The sequence below is a fragment of the Cebus imitator genome, unplaced genomic scaffold (genome assembly GCF_001604975.1).
Source record: "Cebus imitator isolate Cc_AM_T3 unplaced genomic scaffold, Cebus_imitator-1.0 Scaffold15, whole genome shotgun sequence".
Lineage (NCBI taxonomy): Eukaryota > Metazoa > Chordata > Mammalia > Primates > Cebidae > Cebus > Cebus imitator.
In genome coordinates this window covers 11,850,387-11,865,184 of record NW_016107330.1, presented here as the reverse complement: position 1 = coordinate 11,865,184, position 14,798 = coordinate 11,850,387, and the positions used below count along the sequence as shown (strand labels likewise).

General features: G+C 48.6%; 2 protein-coding genes across 5 annotated transcripts in view; both read left to right on the top strand.

Annotated features, from left to right (window-relative positions):
- The window catches only part of USP48 (ubiquitin specific peptidase 48), a 113,465-nt gene extending 108,933 nt beyond the window's left edge, over window positions 1–4,532 (top strand). Inside the window, exons 25-26 of the mRNA XM_017503250.2 lie at window positions 2,302–2,328; window positions 3,697–4,532. Of these exons, the coding sequence (XP_017358739.1) occupies window positions 2,302–2,328; window positions 3,697–3,719 (50 nt within the window). The 3' untranslated portion in view covers window positions 3,720–4,532. The remainder of the gene's footprint in view (window positions 1–2,301; window positions 2,329–3,696) is intronic.
- Window positions 4,533–13,218: 8,686 nt separating this feature from the next.
- LOC108288085 (RAP1 GTPase activating protein) overlaps window positions 13,219–14,798 on the top strand; it is a 74,181-nt gene continuing 72,601 nt past the window's right edge. The window contains exon 1 of one of the 4 annotated variants that reach the window (XR_005196588.1): window positions 13,219–13,379. The gene's annotated coding sequence lies outside the window, so the exon portion shown is untranslated. Of the gene's footprint in view, window positions 13,380–14,030; window positions 14,111–14,798 lie in introns of those variants that run through there. The other 3 variants (XR_001818585.2, XR_005196587.1, XM_037730700.1) reach the window with 3 other exon arrangements.

Below are 14,798 nucleotides of genomic sequence, written 5' to 3'. Positions count from 1 at the left end.
TTTTGTATTTTTAGTAGAGACCGGGTTTCGCTATATTGGCCAGGCTAGTCTTGAATTCCTGACCTCTGGTGATCTGCCCATCTTGGCCTCCCAAAGTGCTGGTATTACAGATGTGAGCCATTGTGCCCAGCCTTGTTGGTATTTTTTTAAAAGCTGGTTCATCTCCCAGGTACCCTTCAGTTAATCCCACCAGTGCCCACTGAACAGATCTTTCAGACATGATTTTTTTTTCTTTTGTTTATATCCGGACTTCACAGACGTCTTTTTTTTAAGATGGAGTCTTGCTTTGTCGTCCAATCTGGAGTGCAGTGGCATGATCTCAGCTCACTACAATCTCTGCCTCTGAGGTTCAAGCAATTCTTCTGCCTCAGTCTCCCAAGTAGCTGGGACTGCAGGCACTTACCACCATGCCCAGCTAGTTTTTTGTATTCTTAGTAGAGATGGGGTTTTACTTTGTTGGCCAGGCTGCTCTGGAACTCCTGGCCTTGGGATCCACGCGTCTCGACCTCCCAATATGCTGGGATTACAGTCCTGAGCCATCGTGCCCTGCCCAGATATCTTTTTACTACCTCATATACTTAGGTAGAAATGAGCAGCCAGATAGTTGAGGAATGAGAGCCTGATACCAGGAGATATCAAGGAAATAGCATAGGAAGCAAACAAACAATAGCAAGAGGAACTATATAAAAGGAACATTTGGAGAATAGAAAAGAGTTCATGGAAATAAAAAGCGATTACACCATGGGTTTGTTACAGTAAGTGAAAAACTAAGGATAAAGAGGGTCATGAAAGCCTCTAGAAGTACAGAGGGAAAGCCAATCGAATTCACAGGTTGAAGTCAGGAAGACGAGATAATGGAGCAGTGCCCACAAGATCCTGTGGGAAAGTGAGTTCCAATCTAGAATTCTGTAACTAAACTGACTTTATTCTACTCTCACACCGGATGGCTCTTCGAACATACATAAGGCCTCAAAAGATTGATCTGTCATGCACCATCTGCCAAGATACTGTGTGAGGATGTGTTCTTCTTGTTCTTCTTAAACATTAAATCAAGAAAGAAATGAACAGTGGACCCAGTAAATAGGGGATCAGCGTAGGATCAGATGCCCTGGAAGATGGTGAAAGGAAGTCTCAGAACTGCTGTTCTTCAGCAGGCAGCGAAGATACCTGATCCATATTGGAGCAGTGGGATGCAAGCTTCAGGAAGGGATGCCACAAGGAAAAGTGGAAGTGATGAAGACTGCCTTCAAGAGGTTACAGGTCTTTAAGAGTTTATATGTGGACTGGTGATAAATACAGAGAAAATAAAACACATCAGTAATGCAGTAGTTACCAAGCTCAGAAAAACCAAGTCATACCACATAGGAAATATAATCACGGTGCACCAAGCATTCAACTGTGACCAGTATTAATGGAGTAAACAATAATGCCAGTACTGGAGACTGGCTTAACAACAACAGATGCCACTTCATCAGGAGGATGGGATGGGGGTGGGGGCTGTGTAAGCAGTAGAAGAGCTGTTTGCATCATTCACTGAGGAAGTTAGTAGATTTTAGGAAAAATTGTGAAATAGCCCGGGCATGGTGGCTCATGCCTGTAATCCCAGCACTTTGGGAGGCTGAGACGGGTGGATCACTTGAGGTCAGGAGTTGGGAGACCAGCTGGTCAACATGGTGAAACCCTGTCTCTACTAAAAATACAAAAATTAGCCCGGTGTGGTGATGTGTGCCAGTAGTCTCAGCTACTCTGGAGGCTGAGGCAGGAGAATTGCTTGAACCCAGGAGGCGGAGGTTGCAGTGAACCAAGAACACGCCATTGCATTCCAGCCTGGGCGACAGAGCTAGACTCCCTCTCAAAAAATAAAAACAAAATTATGAAATAGCAATGTAAGCATGTTATTTAGAAATAGGCTAAATATAGAAGGAGCTGCTACATGAGTCAAAAGCGACTCCTTCCAGAACTTGGGAAGAGGAAGGGGAGAGACCACTTCGCAGGAGTCAGTTACATGGCTTTCCCCCAGGCCACTCCTAGAGTTGTGCATCATGTGTGCTCTAGTTGCAAACTGAGTCCTATCAGTATTTGACTTTTTAGATGATGCGTACGTATTGCTTTGATAAAAACAGAAAAGACCGTCCTCAGATTAATAACATCCATAACTTCAAAGATGATTATTACACAGTGACTAAGGTAATCAAAAGTTATTTTAAACTCTTATCCTTAAGCATTGAAGTGATCTTATACTGTCTGTCACGACAATCTTTTCAATTTGGAATTCTTTTTTTTTTTTTTTTCTTTTTTCAGTTTGTATGCCAGAAGAAGGGTTTAAAGGTAAGTTATATTTGTCATGTTTTGTTCATGAATGTCAGAGTCATCCTGTAATTTTCTATTAAAGCGAGGACTGTGATTTGATTTTAAATTTTAATCCAATCTGAGTCTCATGACTGAAATTAATTTCAGTTAAATGCATTTCTTATTCAAGCTTCTTCATTATCTTTTCAACACTCAGGCCTCAGATGGGACCTCAGCTGGGGCCTGTGTGTTAGAACTGTTTCTTGCCAGATGTCGATTTGGCCTTCCCTTTCTCATTTTATAGGAGGTTGGGAAATTAGCTAGTGGCATTTTGAGATTGATTTTTAACCTTTCCTCAGTTCTTCCTATGAGTCCCCTCCTAGAGCTAAACTGTTTGTATGTAACTATTAAGAATTAGTGGTACAAGAATTTTCCAGATTTTATCAGGTCCAGTGAAAAGATGTAATCAACCACTTAGCATTAAAGCATTTGTTGGATTATTACCTTAAGAGGGGACATGGTGGTGCTCATACTATATCTGGGCCATGTAGTTGCACACACCAGTAATATTCAAGAAGTCATCAAATACAGACCTTTGACATTTATGGATTTTACTGTTGCTGTGTTGATTCTTTGCGGGTCACTCCAAAAGTCCATGACAGGCTGTGATTTTGCTAAGGAATGAGTTTGAATCGCATACCAGGTGTTCCTTGCTAAAGCAAATACGTGACAAATCTATTGGCCAGCCTCACGTCTTCCTCTACGCCCAGCTTTGTTGTCTGCATGTTACCACTACAGAGGGACTCCTGATGGGGTCAAAACAAAGCAAAAAAATGTCTTTATGAAAAATGGTCATTGGCCAGGCTGGGGGCCTCACGCCTGTAATCCTAGCACTTTGGGAAGCTGAGATGGGTGGATCACTTGAGTTTGATACCAGCCTGGCCAACGTGGTGAAACCCCGTCTCTACTAAAAATACAAAAATTAGCCAGGCGTGGTGGTGTGTGCCTGTAATCCCAGCTACTCAGGAGGCTGAGGCAGGAGAATCACTTGAACCTAGAAGGTAGAGGTTGCAGTGAGCCAAGATTGCACCACTATACTCCAGCCTGGGTGACAAGAGTGAAACTGTCTCAAAAAAGAAAAACAGCCATTAAATGAAAGCATCAATAAAATCTGGTTAGCTTGTGTGAAGATGCACATAGGAAGTACATGTCTTTCAACAGAAATGTGATTTAGCAGAGAGCCTGGAGTCTGCTGATATTTTTTCTTATCCTCCAACACAAAGCTGCTGCTGTATTCATTTATTAAGTTGGATGTTCCCTGTTGATGATGTGTTCTTGGTAAATGGAATCTATGAACTTTTAATCTATAGTTCACAACTATCCTTCCATGTGTGTTTCTTTTCCCAGGTACTGGTCTTCTTGGACATTAATCTTTGAATACTTGCTGACTGCTAAGAAATGACCAGAGGGGAAGAGGAGTTTGACATGTTAGGGCATTAAACAAAGGTGGATTTAAGAATTAAACCATTACATGCCCCTTCCAAAAGGCAGATCCATTCAAAAGTGACTGTCCCAAATGCCTTATGTCAAATAAAGCAGATTGCACTGACGGACATCAGACTTGAAGGAAATGTTTCCAATTTTATATTTAAGGGGGTGGTGGGTGGGAGGGGGCAAGTAAAGACAGAACAAGTTTAGTAGCAGTAACAGTAAATCATGTTTACATACCAGATTTATAGTCGTGGGAGGGAATAAAGTTCTGTTATATTTCCTTGCTTGAGGCTCATACCAGATGCATTGGTCCATAAAGGATTGTACCACAGTAGATGGGACAACATTCTGCTCTGAACGAAAAGTAATTTTAGAGACATAACCTGCTTACCAATGCCTGTCTTTGATTCATATTCTACTTTCAATAAAGCATGAAAGTGAAGAACTTGTCCTAGGTGTGGAAAAGTGTCTTCAGATTTAGACTCCTCTGCATGTCCGCTGCAGCGCCACCTGCCCACACCTGCCCGGCCGTCTGTCTCTTGGTGTTGGGTAAAGGAGGGGGCACCTGCTGTCTCCTGCAATGAGCAAGGAATTGTGTCTCAGTTTTTGACTTCAGAGGCTTTTTGCTTTGGTGCATTTCAGAAAGGATGGAGAACATTTGTGAAAGCATCTTCCTCCGGTTTTGCTGTTATTCAAAAGTGGGAAAATGTACCTGGCACGTTTGGAAAAAAAAAAAAAATCTAACTACCTATCAGAAGAGTAAATCAGACTAAAGTATATTCGGAAAACACAAGGTTTCTATAACATTTGTTCTTCCTATCCTCCATGTCACTGTTTCTTGGACCTCAGTTCCCTTTTTGAAAGCATTCTTCCAAAATGCCCTGAGAGGATCTTTCAGATCATTGTTTTAAAAAGGAAAATAATATATGGATGGGATGTGCTGTTCATCCAACTCAGGATTATCATTCTTAACAACACCTAACCGAAGCAATATTCTTAAGAATATTGAAGGATTTTTAAAAATTGAACTTAAGACGGGAGTTTTTCCTCAAAAATAAAGTTCCCTCTGTTGAGTACGTATGTACATGTCTGTGGCTGAGATGCTAGCTTAGGCATCTCTCTTGTTAGCACTTTTCTTGGCCTTGGGTTTGTGCAAGGCTTTTCCCCCCTTTCATGAAAATTCAAACTCAGATAATGGATGGGGAGGCAGATTTTGATTTGAGACCCGGTAACCTTGGCAGCATCCCTTTTGAATAGCTCCTTTTATCAGCGTAATTGTGGCTGCTTGGTAAGATTCTAACTTCGTGTTTGTGTTTCCCCTCTGTATTTCTGATGTATTCAGTCTGTGCCCCCTGAGGAGGCAGGGGGTCTGTAATGAGCCTGTGGGGGAAGGTTAGAGCGGCACTAAGGGACCATCTCTTCTGGCCTTTGCGTTGACACAGGGGAAGGACTTCAAGTTGAGCTGATGGATCCTGATTTTCAGATCTCATTGTTTTATTAGCTCCAAAGAAATGAATGCAGGAGCCTAAAAGTAATAACACAAACTTATTCTTTCCCAAGGTAAAGACTTCTGTAAAAGTTTGCACAATGCTTGATGAAGCTGCTTCCGTTTCCTTACAGAGAAGCTTGTTGGCCAGAGAAGCTTCTTTTTGGGGATTGACATAAACATGTTAGTAGCCCCCAGAAATCTGATAACATTTTCCCCAATTTGCTATTGATAACAGTTTTAAAATTTGTTACTTGGGCATTTTTTCCTCCTGCAGTGGTACAAAATAACAGCCTTTTGTAAATCTTTCAGGCCAGTACCTACTCTGGTACTGGTTTATTTATTATATCTGCCCAGGGGTGAGGCTGGCCCTGAGTGAGCAGGTGAGGCTGCAGGAGTCTGCACTCGGCTCAGGGTCGTCTTAACTCCTGCTCCGACAACCTCCTGCTGCCTTGTTCTGCCAGCACTGCTCAAAGTGTCTGCCTCCCAGCAGCTCCAGTGACACTATGAAGCCTTATTACAAAGGCAGGAGCTCAGACCTTAGACCCGCTGAAGCAGAGTCTGCATCCACAGGCCACTCCCGTGCTCTTAGAAACCCTGAGTATGTGCCTCTCCCACACATGGGAGGCAGAGTTGCTAAGAAGCATATGCTTGTATTAAATGGCTTTGCATTGTCACCCTTCTCATTTTGTACAGGGTAAAGGTATAACCTAAAGCCCAATTCTCATTTCATCTGTAATTACAAATAGATGGAGTCCATTTGCCTTCTGGACTGTGAAAAGTGCAGAGACACCTTCTGTTGGGGTTCTAATGCCATGCATGTGTACTTTGTATTAGATCAGTCTCCTGTATGAGGTATTATGAGGCTTCAGTCTTTTCCTCTTTATATTTCTGACCATTCTTTGATCTCAAACTGATGTGTACAACATACTACACTAGTACAAATTGTTGCCATTAACTGAAATACAGGCTGCATTTGGATGTCTTCATTCCCTGGGGAATAAGTATCTTTCTGTGTATTTATGAACTTTATTGTTTAGAATTACTTTCCTGCCAAATTAAAAAGATATGAGTGTCCCTTTACTTCAGTGGAATCATAATCCAGAGTGAATTTTTCAGTTATTTTAAATGTCCTTTTGGTTGGTCCATGTGATCATAGATTTATCTGTCCATCAGACTCTGGTTAATATTGGAATCTAATGCTCAGGTTGAATGACCTGTTGTAAAAACCCAAGGGATGATTTATCTCTGTCTAAACAAACTGCTGAAGTGAAGTGGGGAGGAAAGCCTGTCTTTCCTGTTATAGAATCACATCCTTTCTCTGGGCCATTTCAGTCCTCAGCTTACTCAGTGTTGCAGGGGACTGCGAACAGGGTGCATGCAGACTAAAAGGCAGCATTTTTTCATTTTAAGAAGATTTTCCCAGCCTGAGCAACATAGTGAGACTTCATCTCTACAAAAAAAAAAAAAAAAAATTAGCCAGGTATGCTGGTGGTCCCAGCTACTCAGGAGGCTGAGGCAGGAGAATTGCTTGACCCCAAGAGGTCGAGGTTGTGGTGAGCTGTGATCACACCACTGCATTCAGCTTGGGCAATAGAGTGAGACCCTGTCACAAAAAAAAAGATTTTTCACCTCTATGATAACACCCCATACTCCCGACCCCACCCCAGGGTACGGGGTTTTGTCAACAGCAACGTTTATAATTCTGAAAGCTGGAATCACTAACCCCCTGCCCATCCACCCATCTAGACATTCTATGGGCAGAAATACTGGCTGGGGATTTGATTATCAACATTATTGGAACCCTCTGTTTTTCATTAAAGTATAAATTATGAACATTAGTAAAATGGTAGGTAGCACTTCATTGGTTACCCTGAGCAACATTTCTGTGTTAGGTCCTGTGTGCCAGGTAGACAGTCTTGTTGGAAGACGGAAAACCACTTCTCCATCGCATATATCCCAAACCTTGATGGTTTTTTTCCATTCTGGCTGTTCATTGGGCTGAGGAGCCTGCTGGCTATCCGGATAGCACATAAACGTAGGCAAGTGTTGAAAGTGTGAAGCTATAGAATTTGGACCACCTGTGTTACAGATAATTTCACCATTGACCTTGTAACTAAGCAAAGTTACTTAATCCTGCTTTACCTTAGTTTTTTCATCTCTAAAAATGGCAGTATTTGCTGTTTTTGTTTACTACATTCAGAGGATTAAGCAATAATACTGTTAAGGTAAAAGGCTTTATATTATTTTTGTTTTTAGAAAAACTGTAGCCTTTCTGAGGAAATGCTGTGGAAATCTCTTGCAAGTCTTCAAAAACAGGTCTTGTAACAAACTACCTAGCCAAGCTACCTGGAGTGTCTTCTCTGAGAACTTTAGAAACTACCTTTTACTTCAAGCCCTTTCAGTTCAAATGATAACTAGACAGGTGTTTGAGCATCCTGTTACTTAAATCTTTCCTCCTGGCCCGTAAGGGTAATGAAGCCAATGCTTATCAGTTCGGTGTTGTTTGCAGGGTCATGTTGAAAGGTATTTGAAACACGCTTAGAATGCATGTTGAAGATTTATGTCTTGGTGATAGGCAGTTTCTGCCCCAAAGGGGCAGCTTCAGTTGTTTTGATTGTCATTGTAAAGAACATCAGGAACAGATGTCTTGAGCCTATGAGGCAGGGCTCTGTGGGCACTGGAAGCAAAGCCATGCAGAGGCCTGTGGCTGGCACTCAGGTCACTTCCTGGTCTGAGAATTGTGGTTTTTCATTATTTATTTATCTGGTGATACTTAGTGAGGAATATCATTCAAGGGTAGAGTACATGTAACAGGTATTTCTTACGTCTCCCCTCCCCCAACAAATGATAGAACCACTTCTTATCAAATAAACCATGTGAGATTTCTGCATATGGTGAGGTTTAAGGATCTGATCTCTTTGAGCCCCACTAGATTTCAGGAAAGAGGAGGTTGCAGAATTCATTGTGGCTTGCCAGGAGTTGTATGACCTCTTCAAAGTGACATTGGTTTGACTTTTATTTTAGAGATTGAGTCTTGTTCTGTCACCCAGGCTTGAGTGCAGTGGCACAATCTTGGCTCACTGCAACCTCCGCCTCCTGGGTTCAAGCGATTCTTGTGCCTCAGCTTCCCAAAGAGATGAGGTTTCACCATGTTGGCCAGGCTGGTCTTGAACTCCTGACCTCAAGTGATCTGCCCACCTCGCCCTCCCAAAGTGCAGGGATTACAGCTGTGAGCCACCGTGCTTGACCTGGTTTGACATTAGAATTGGGACTTGCACCAGCTTGTAATGGATTGAGCCTCTGCTGTGTCTTACCCAGCAGAGGCCAGACCAAGGTTGCTGCAGAAGGGGATCATACTGAGGAATGGGCTGCATCCCACAAGTGGGAGTGGGGCATGGGGCACGCTGGTCCTTCTCATTCTGTGTGCTTTCACACTCCTCATTCATGAGGCTGTGAATTCCCCCTGAAGTTAGCCCTGAGAGCTTGTCCAACATAATTACTGTATTGATCTCAAATAGAGGGCATCATCTGTTTCTCCCCAACATGCTTAAAAAAAAAAAAACCCTGCTTTCAAGGACTTGGAGGGCCTTTGAAGTGAAATTGCTCTCGGGCAGGGAGGGAGCCAGCCTTATAACAGCAGCTGGAATGGCAGCTTGAATTCCAGATCTGCATTAGTGCTGCCAGGCAAGGCAGGCCCTCAGCCACAGGAAGTGGGGCACACACTCCAGGGAGGCCAAGAGGCCGAGGCAGCCACTGCCTAGGTTGGATTGTTGCCTGCTGGCACACTGGCCTCTGCACAGTGGTATCTGGGTTTTCCTTTCCCTGGTGCTCTGGTGTTTTGTAACCGAGGGAATGCTAAACTGCAACCGGTTCCTTTTATGATCCTGGACAAGTCTGTTCCCCTTTGAGCCTCAGTGTTCTCTCTGAAAGGAAGTGGGATGTGTAGAAGTTGTCAAACATGAACTCTGTGGAAGGAGATAATGGGGGCTCCTCCCACGCCCACCCACTCCCTTGAGGAAGCTCCAGGCAGTACATTTGGAAAGCCACCAAACAGGATACCTCTCAGGACTTCTCATGTTGTATTAGTCTCTGAGCTGCCTCTTTGGTTGGTTTGTGTCTGGAGTTTTTGTAGCATCTTCTCACTCATCCACAGCATGTCTCTGACTCTGTAGAAGAAAGAGGCCCCAGGTCATGCTAGAACATTGTCTGCAATTCTGGAACTAGAGTGCGTTGTTTATTTCTCGTACTGGAAGCCAGAGTTAGGGCCAGGCTGGATTTTATGTCTGCACCTAAAACCACTCCATCCCCACCAAGTGAATCAGCCTAATTAGTGCTAGAGTGTTGTAGCTCCCTGAGAGCAGGACTCTGGCCATCTTACCACTGTATTCCTACAGTGGCCCACATGATTTGTTCTCAGTAAGGAATAATGAACGACTACTTTGGAATCTGTTAGAAGTTCTCCCGTGGCCCCTTGGGGAAGAGCTCTTGTTATTTCTTTGGTTTGACCAGTCCTGTCCCCACCTTCAGGCTTTTTTTATTTGTCCTCAAAACAGGGACTTCCTAACTGTTCACATTCATGATCCACGGACCTTTAACCCCAGGGTGGGTCTCCCAGTAGTCTCTGCCATGTCTGCTGCACCAGCTTGGCAGCCTCCCACCCAGACGGGGGCCTATGGTCCTTCCCTGATGCATGTGCCATGGTGCCGACTGCCACTCTTCATCCTGTCTTGCTCTGCTTAGAGTGGAACTGTCCTCTGCTCCAAGCTGCCCCTGAAGCCTACCCTCCTTGCCGGCCTGTTCTAGACCTTACCTGCTGCTCCATGGACAGCACACCTTGAGGACTTGCTCCTTTGGAGTCTGGTTTCCCTACTTGCTCTAGTGTGCCGTCCCTATCTTAGTTTTTCTCCCGTTTGATCTGACTGGGAAGGAGTGGGTGGGCAGTGATAGGGAGTTATTTCCAAGACACATCATTCTCATTTTAGGACCCTTCCCCCCTCCCCCACCCACAGCCTCATGCATTGTTTGGAGTTGACTGTGGTGCCACCCATGTTTTCATTCTCCAGCCTTCTTGGATGCCAGATTTTGAAAGCTAGCTTTCATTTCTCGGTGATCAGGGGCACAGAGATGGTGGCTGGGTCGCAGCATATTAAGTGTCTGAGACAAGGCTTGTGCCCAGAGGCAGCCATGCATGAGTGGTCAGTCCTGAGTGGTTTGGATTGAAATAGGGCAGGGAAAGCAAAGCTCCGGGGCCTTTGTCCAATCTTCCCCCTCAGTAGCTAGGCTCCATGCCAGGCTCTGTGCCCAGCCCCCTACAGCACGTGCTGCCTCCTCGCCAGGGGCCCTCACAGTCTCAGAATGGTGCCCCCCAGGATACATGGGAGATTATATAGGCCTCTTGCATTGAGGGAGATTTTCTGTAAAGGGGAAAATGCTGTAATTGAAAAGCTCCTTGATTATAAAGAAGAAGTAGAGATGCCTGGCACAGAAGAGCCTTCATTCTTTGGTCTACTCAGTCAGGGTCGGGGACATTCAGTACCCCCACGCTAATAGGCTCTTGGGCTCTTAGGGGCCTTGGAGTCTGCAAGCCCAGACTCCAAAAGGTTATGGGACCATGAAGGAGGTCACACAGCTGTACTCCTTGGCTGGCTGCATTTCTGCATCTCCAGAGTTTTCATCCGCCCCCCTCCCTCCAGCTCAGGTGGGATGCTCAGCACTCTGGGATCAGCAGTCATCAGCAATGCCTGGCTAGAGTTGAAGGTCTTGTCTTACAGCATGGAGAAGAAAGGGGCCCTTTTCGAACAGGACTTAGGGAAGCCAGAAGCAGCATTGAGATTGTGTTCCGAATTGAATTCAAGGAGCAATGCATAAAAAAGCCAAAGGATAGGTAGAGAGGTGGTGTTTCAAAGGATCCTGGAATCCGTGCACTTCTGAGATCTGCAAGCCCCGCCCCTGCTGTAGATGAGCCAGCTCCAGTACATGCTGCCCTTGAAGGTCTATAGGCATTCAGCTGGCATTTCCTAAATAGGATCTGTTTCACCAAGCATCTCCCAGGACCAGAGCCCTGCAGGACATACCTGTCTGGAGCAGTTGCTACCCCACACAGCTTTCCGTACCATCCCCCGAAGCACCTTGGCCAGCCTCATTCAACTTCTTCCCTTTTCATTACACTGTTTGAGCCAACTATGTAGTCCTGGTGTATTCATAGCCAGAAAATCAAAGGGCTCCTGGGGTCAGGTGGGCCCTGATTGAGCTTGTGATGCTGCAGGAGTCTTCCTCTTGTCCTGACAACTTGCCTTGTTTCTACCAGTGCTGCTCAGGATGTCTGCGGCCGGGCGGCGCCTGCAATGAATGCCGCGAAGCTTCATTGTAATTGCACAAGCTCAGACTCCAGGCCCACTGAATCTGAATCTGCGTCCACAGATCGCTCCTGTGCTCTCAGAAGTTTGAGAAACCCCCCTGGGCAGGGGTCTCTTTGCCACACACAGCTGGGGAAGCTTGCAGGAGGGAGAACTCAAACACAGAGGGCTGGAAAGAACAAGTGCCTGATTTCCCACCTTCCCCTCTGCCCTTTCACATGTGGGTGGGTAGGATGAGGGCGGGGCATTTCCTGCTGTTCCCCTTACCGCTTCTCCGCTGGGTGAGCGTCTTGCCGGGAAACATGGATCTGGTCCCTGGCTCCTGTGGGGCTAAAAACCTGGAGACCTGTGTATCTCAGATCCTCCAGAGGCTGATGTAAGGGTTGTTGAAGACCTCAGATCTTTTATGAAATGCAGCCCATGTAGCCGGGAAAATAGCGGGAACTGGGAGTGACAGTTGTGGTTTTAAGCACACAGCAGATGCCCAGGAAATACATTGAGTACATGACTTGGACTTTCTCCTCCCTAAATCTTATCTGTCAAGTGGGCCTGTTGGACATGCTAACCTTGGAGGACCCTGTCGGCTTGACCCACAAATTCCAAACGACTGAAACGGAGCTTTGTCTTTGTACCGTTTGCAGCCTGTTTTCCCAGTTCTTAGAACATTGGGGTGAGATCCAGATATCTCAGCGATCCCCCTGGAACATGAATGTTCTGTGATGAGTTCATGACCTTGGAGGCACCAACCATACCCTCGCCCGTTGTCCCTGCAGCTCTGGCCTTGCAGACTCACTGAGTGTTTCTTTGCTTCATGTGGGCTGTCCCTTGGGAGGAAGCTCAGTGAACAGGAAGAGGTGTGGGTGAAGGCTCCCCTTGGTGGGGAGTGGGGCGCGGGAGCCTCAGGCTCTGCTGACCATCCAAGAGGGGACTCAAGTGGGCAGGCCGCTCACTTGCTGCGGACTTGGGGCAAGTCTAACTCTCCCAGGGCCTTGGAAGTCAGGCTGAGGTGATGTCTGCGTCCACTCTGTGCCTGGGTTTTCACTCTCGTCTTGATCCCACTCTCCTCCTGGCCCCCGACTCCCCTCCCCACCCACGCCCTGGACCCAGGTTAGGTTGGGCGGGGACGAGCTGCCCAGTCCAGGCAGAAAGTCCGAGAGCCGCGAATGGGCTGGCGAGGGTCACCGCGTGGCCTTTGCCAGGAAGCTCACCAGGCGTCCGGGTGAGGAGGGAGTTAGCCAGGGCGTAGCAGCCTCCTCGCCCAGCGAAGCCTCCCGCCCCTACAGACAAGCGGAGCCCATGGGTGCTGTGGCCACCACCTAACCAGACGTCTCCACTTGCTCCAGAAGTTGTCCCTGTCCCCTTGGAGCATGTGCTATTGCCTGAACCGCTGAACTCTCGCCCAGGTCCTGCCACTGTCTAGCTGTGTAACCCGGAGCCAGTCCCTGCCCCGCTCTGGTCCTCAGTTTCCCCACCTGTAAAATGGCACCGAGAGCCCTCCTCCGGGACCTGCGGCGCGTCGGGGCGGGGCGGCGGGTCGGCAGGGCTGGGGCCTCCCCGCTGCTCCCGCGCCCGCGGCTCGGGCTCCGCAGTGACGGGGGAGCGGCGCCGGGGAAAGAGCGCTCTGTGGTCACGTGACATCCCCCTCCCCGAACTGCGGCGGCGGCGGCGAGCGCCGGCCGCGTAGGAGCAGAGCTGCAGCGGCGGCCGCGGGCACCGGAGTGTCGAGCCCAGGACGCCCCCGGCCCAGGCCCGCGGTGAGTGCGCCCCGCTGGGGCTGCGGCCCTGGAAAGGAGAAAGGGACGGAGGTGTCCGGGCTCCCGTCAGCCCGCAGCCAAGACCCCGCACGGGCGGCCAGGACGGAGGGTGGGGGCGAACGCGCGGGGGACCTGGGTCTCCAGGGGTGAGGGGTGAGGGCAGCAGGGCTTGACAGCGGCTGGAAAAGTGGGGGAGGCCTGGGCTGGGTCGGCCGAACCCCCAGCCTGGGGGACTTGGTCCAGGCCGCAGCCAGGGGGCTCTGGTCCCACCCCCCTGGGTGGGTCAGGAGTCTGGTTTTCCGCCCACCCCAGGTGAGGACATTTGGGGTTTAGAGGAGGGACTGTGGGAAGTGGGCGCGTTTCCTCCATCCCTGGGGAGGGGCCCAAGCCCTAGCGCCCCCCAGGGGGAGGCGCTCCTGTCCTCAGAGGAGGGAAGTGGGGGCCTCAGATCAACGACCCTGAGTGGGGAGGGTAGTGGTGTCCTTGCATCCCCAGAGACAGGGCGCATTCCCCCGCCCCCGTCCCTGACCCGCGGCAGAGCAGGGCACACGCGTCACGCAGTTGGGCGCCCCCTCGTCGCCTCCCCTGCCTCGGCAGGATCTGAGGACTCAGTGGGAATTCACGGGGCGGTTTCCGCGCCCTTCAGGGTTTGGTGCCAGCTGCAGGGCGCCTGGGCTTGGAGAAGAAACCTTGTGTACACACACCCGCGCGCACACACGCAGTCTCCGGAGGTGAGCAGCCCCCTCCCTACCCTAACAGACCCTGGTCTGTGCGTGCCCTCGGAGTCCTTGTTGGGGTTATAGCAAAGGCCTGGTGGTGGGGTCAGGAAGAACACCCACCACTAACAGGGCGCATTGGCCTCTGTCCCTGGGCTCTACTCCCCTCCCTGCCAAGTCAGAGGTCAGGCCCCTTGGGCGGCAGGCAGGAGGGGCACTGAGGGAAGCCAGCCAGGTGGAAGTAGGAGAGAAAGACAATGGGGTGAGATGGCACCACTTCCTTCCCATAGGAGGCTGGCAGGAGGCTCCGGGCCCCCCCTCCCCCGCACCCGGGCACAGGCAGCGGTCCCTCCTTCCTGAGGGTGTCTGGGCACACTATGGTCGGGGCATTGAGGAGGGTTGTCCTGCACATGAAACAGAACATTGGCCAAAGGTGTCCCTGGATGGGCTTCTGGACTGGCACAAGGCCCTGAGGGCTGTGGCTGAGTGGGGAGGCAGTGGCCAGGTCCAGCTGGCCTTGGGGGTCCCCCATTCCCCTGTCCAGGACCTCAGCCTCACTCTGAGAGCCCTCCACAGCAGGAGCATCTGGCAAGGGGCGAGTGTTCCTTGACGGCCTTGGGAAGCGTTCCAGGGTAATGATTAATCCTCAGGTGGCAGGAGCAATTTCCCCCTTCCCGGCAGTATTTCCAGGTAGGGGCTGAAG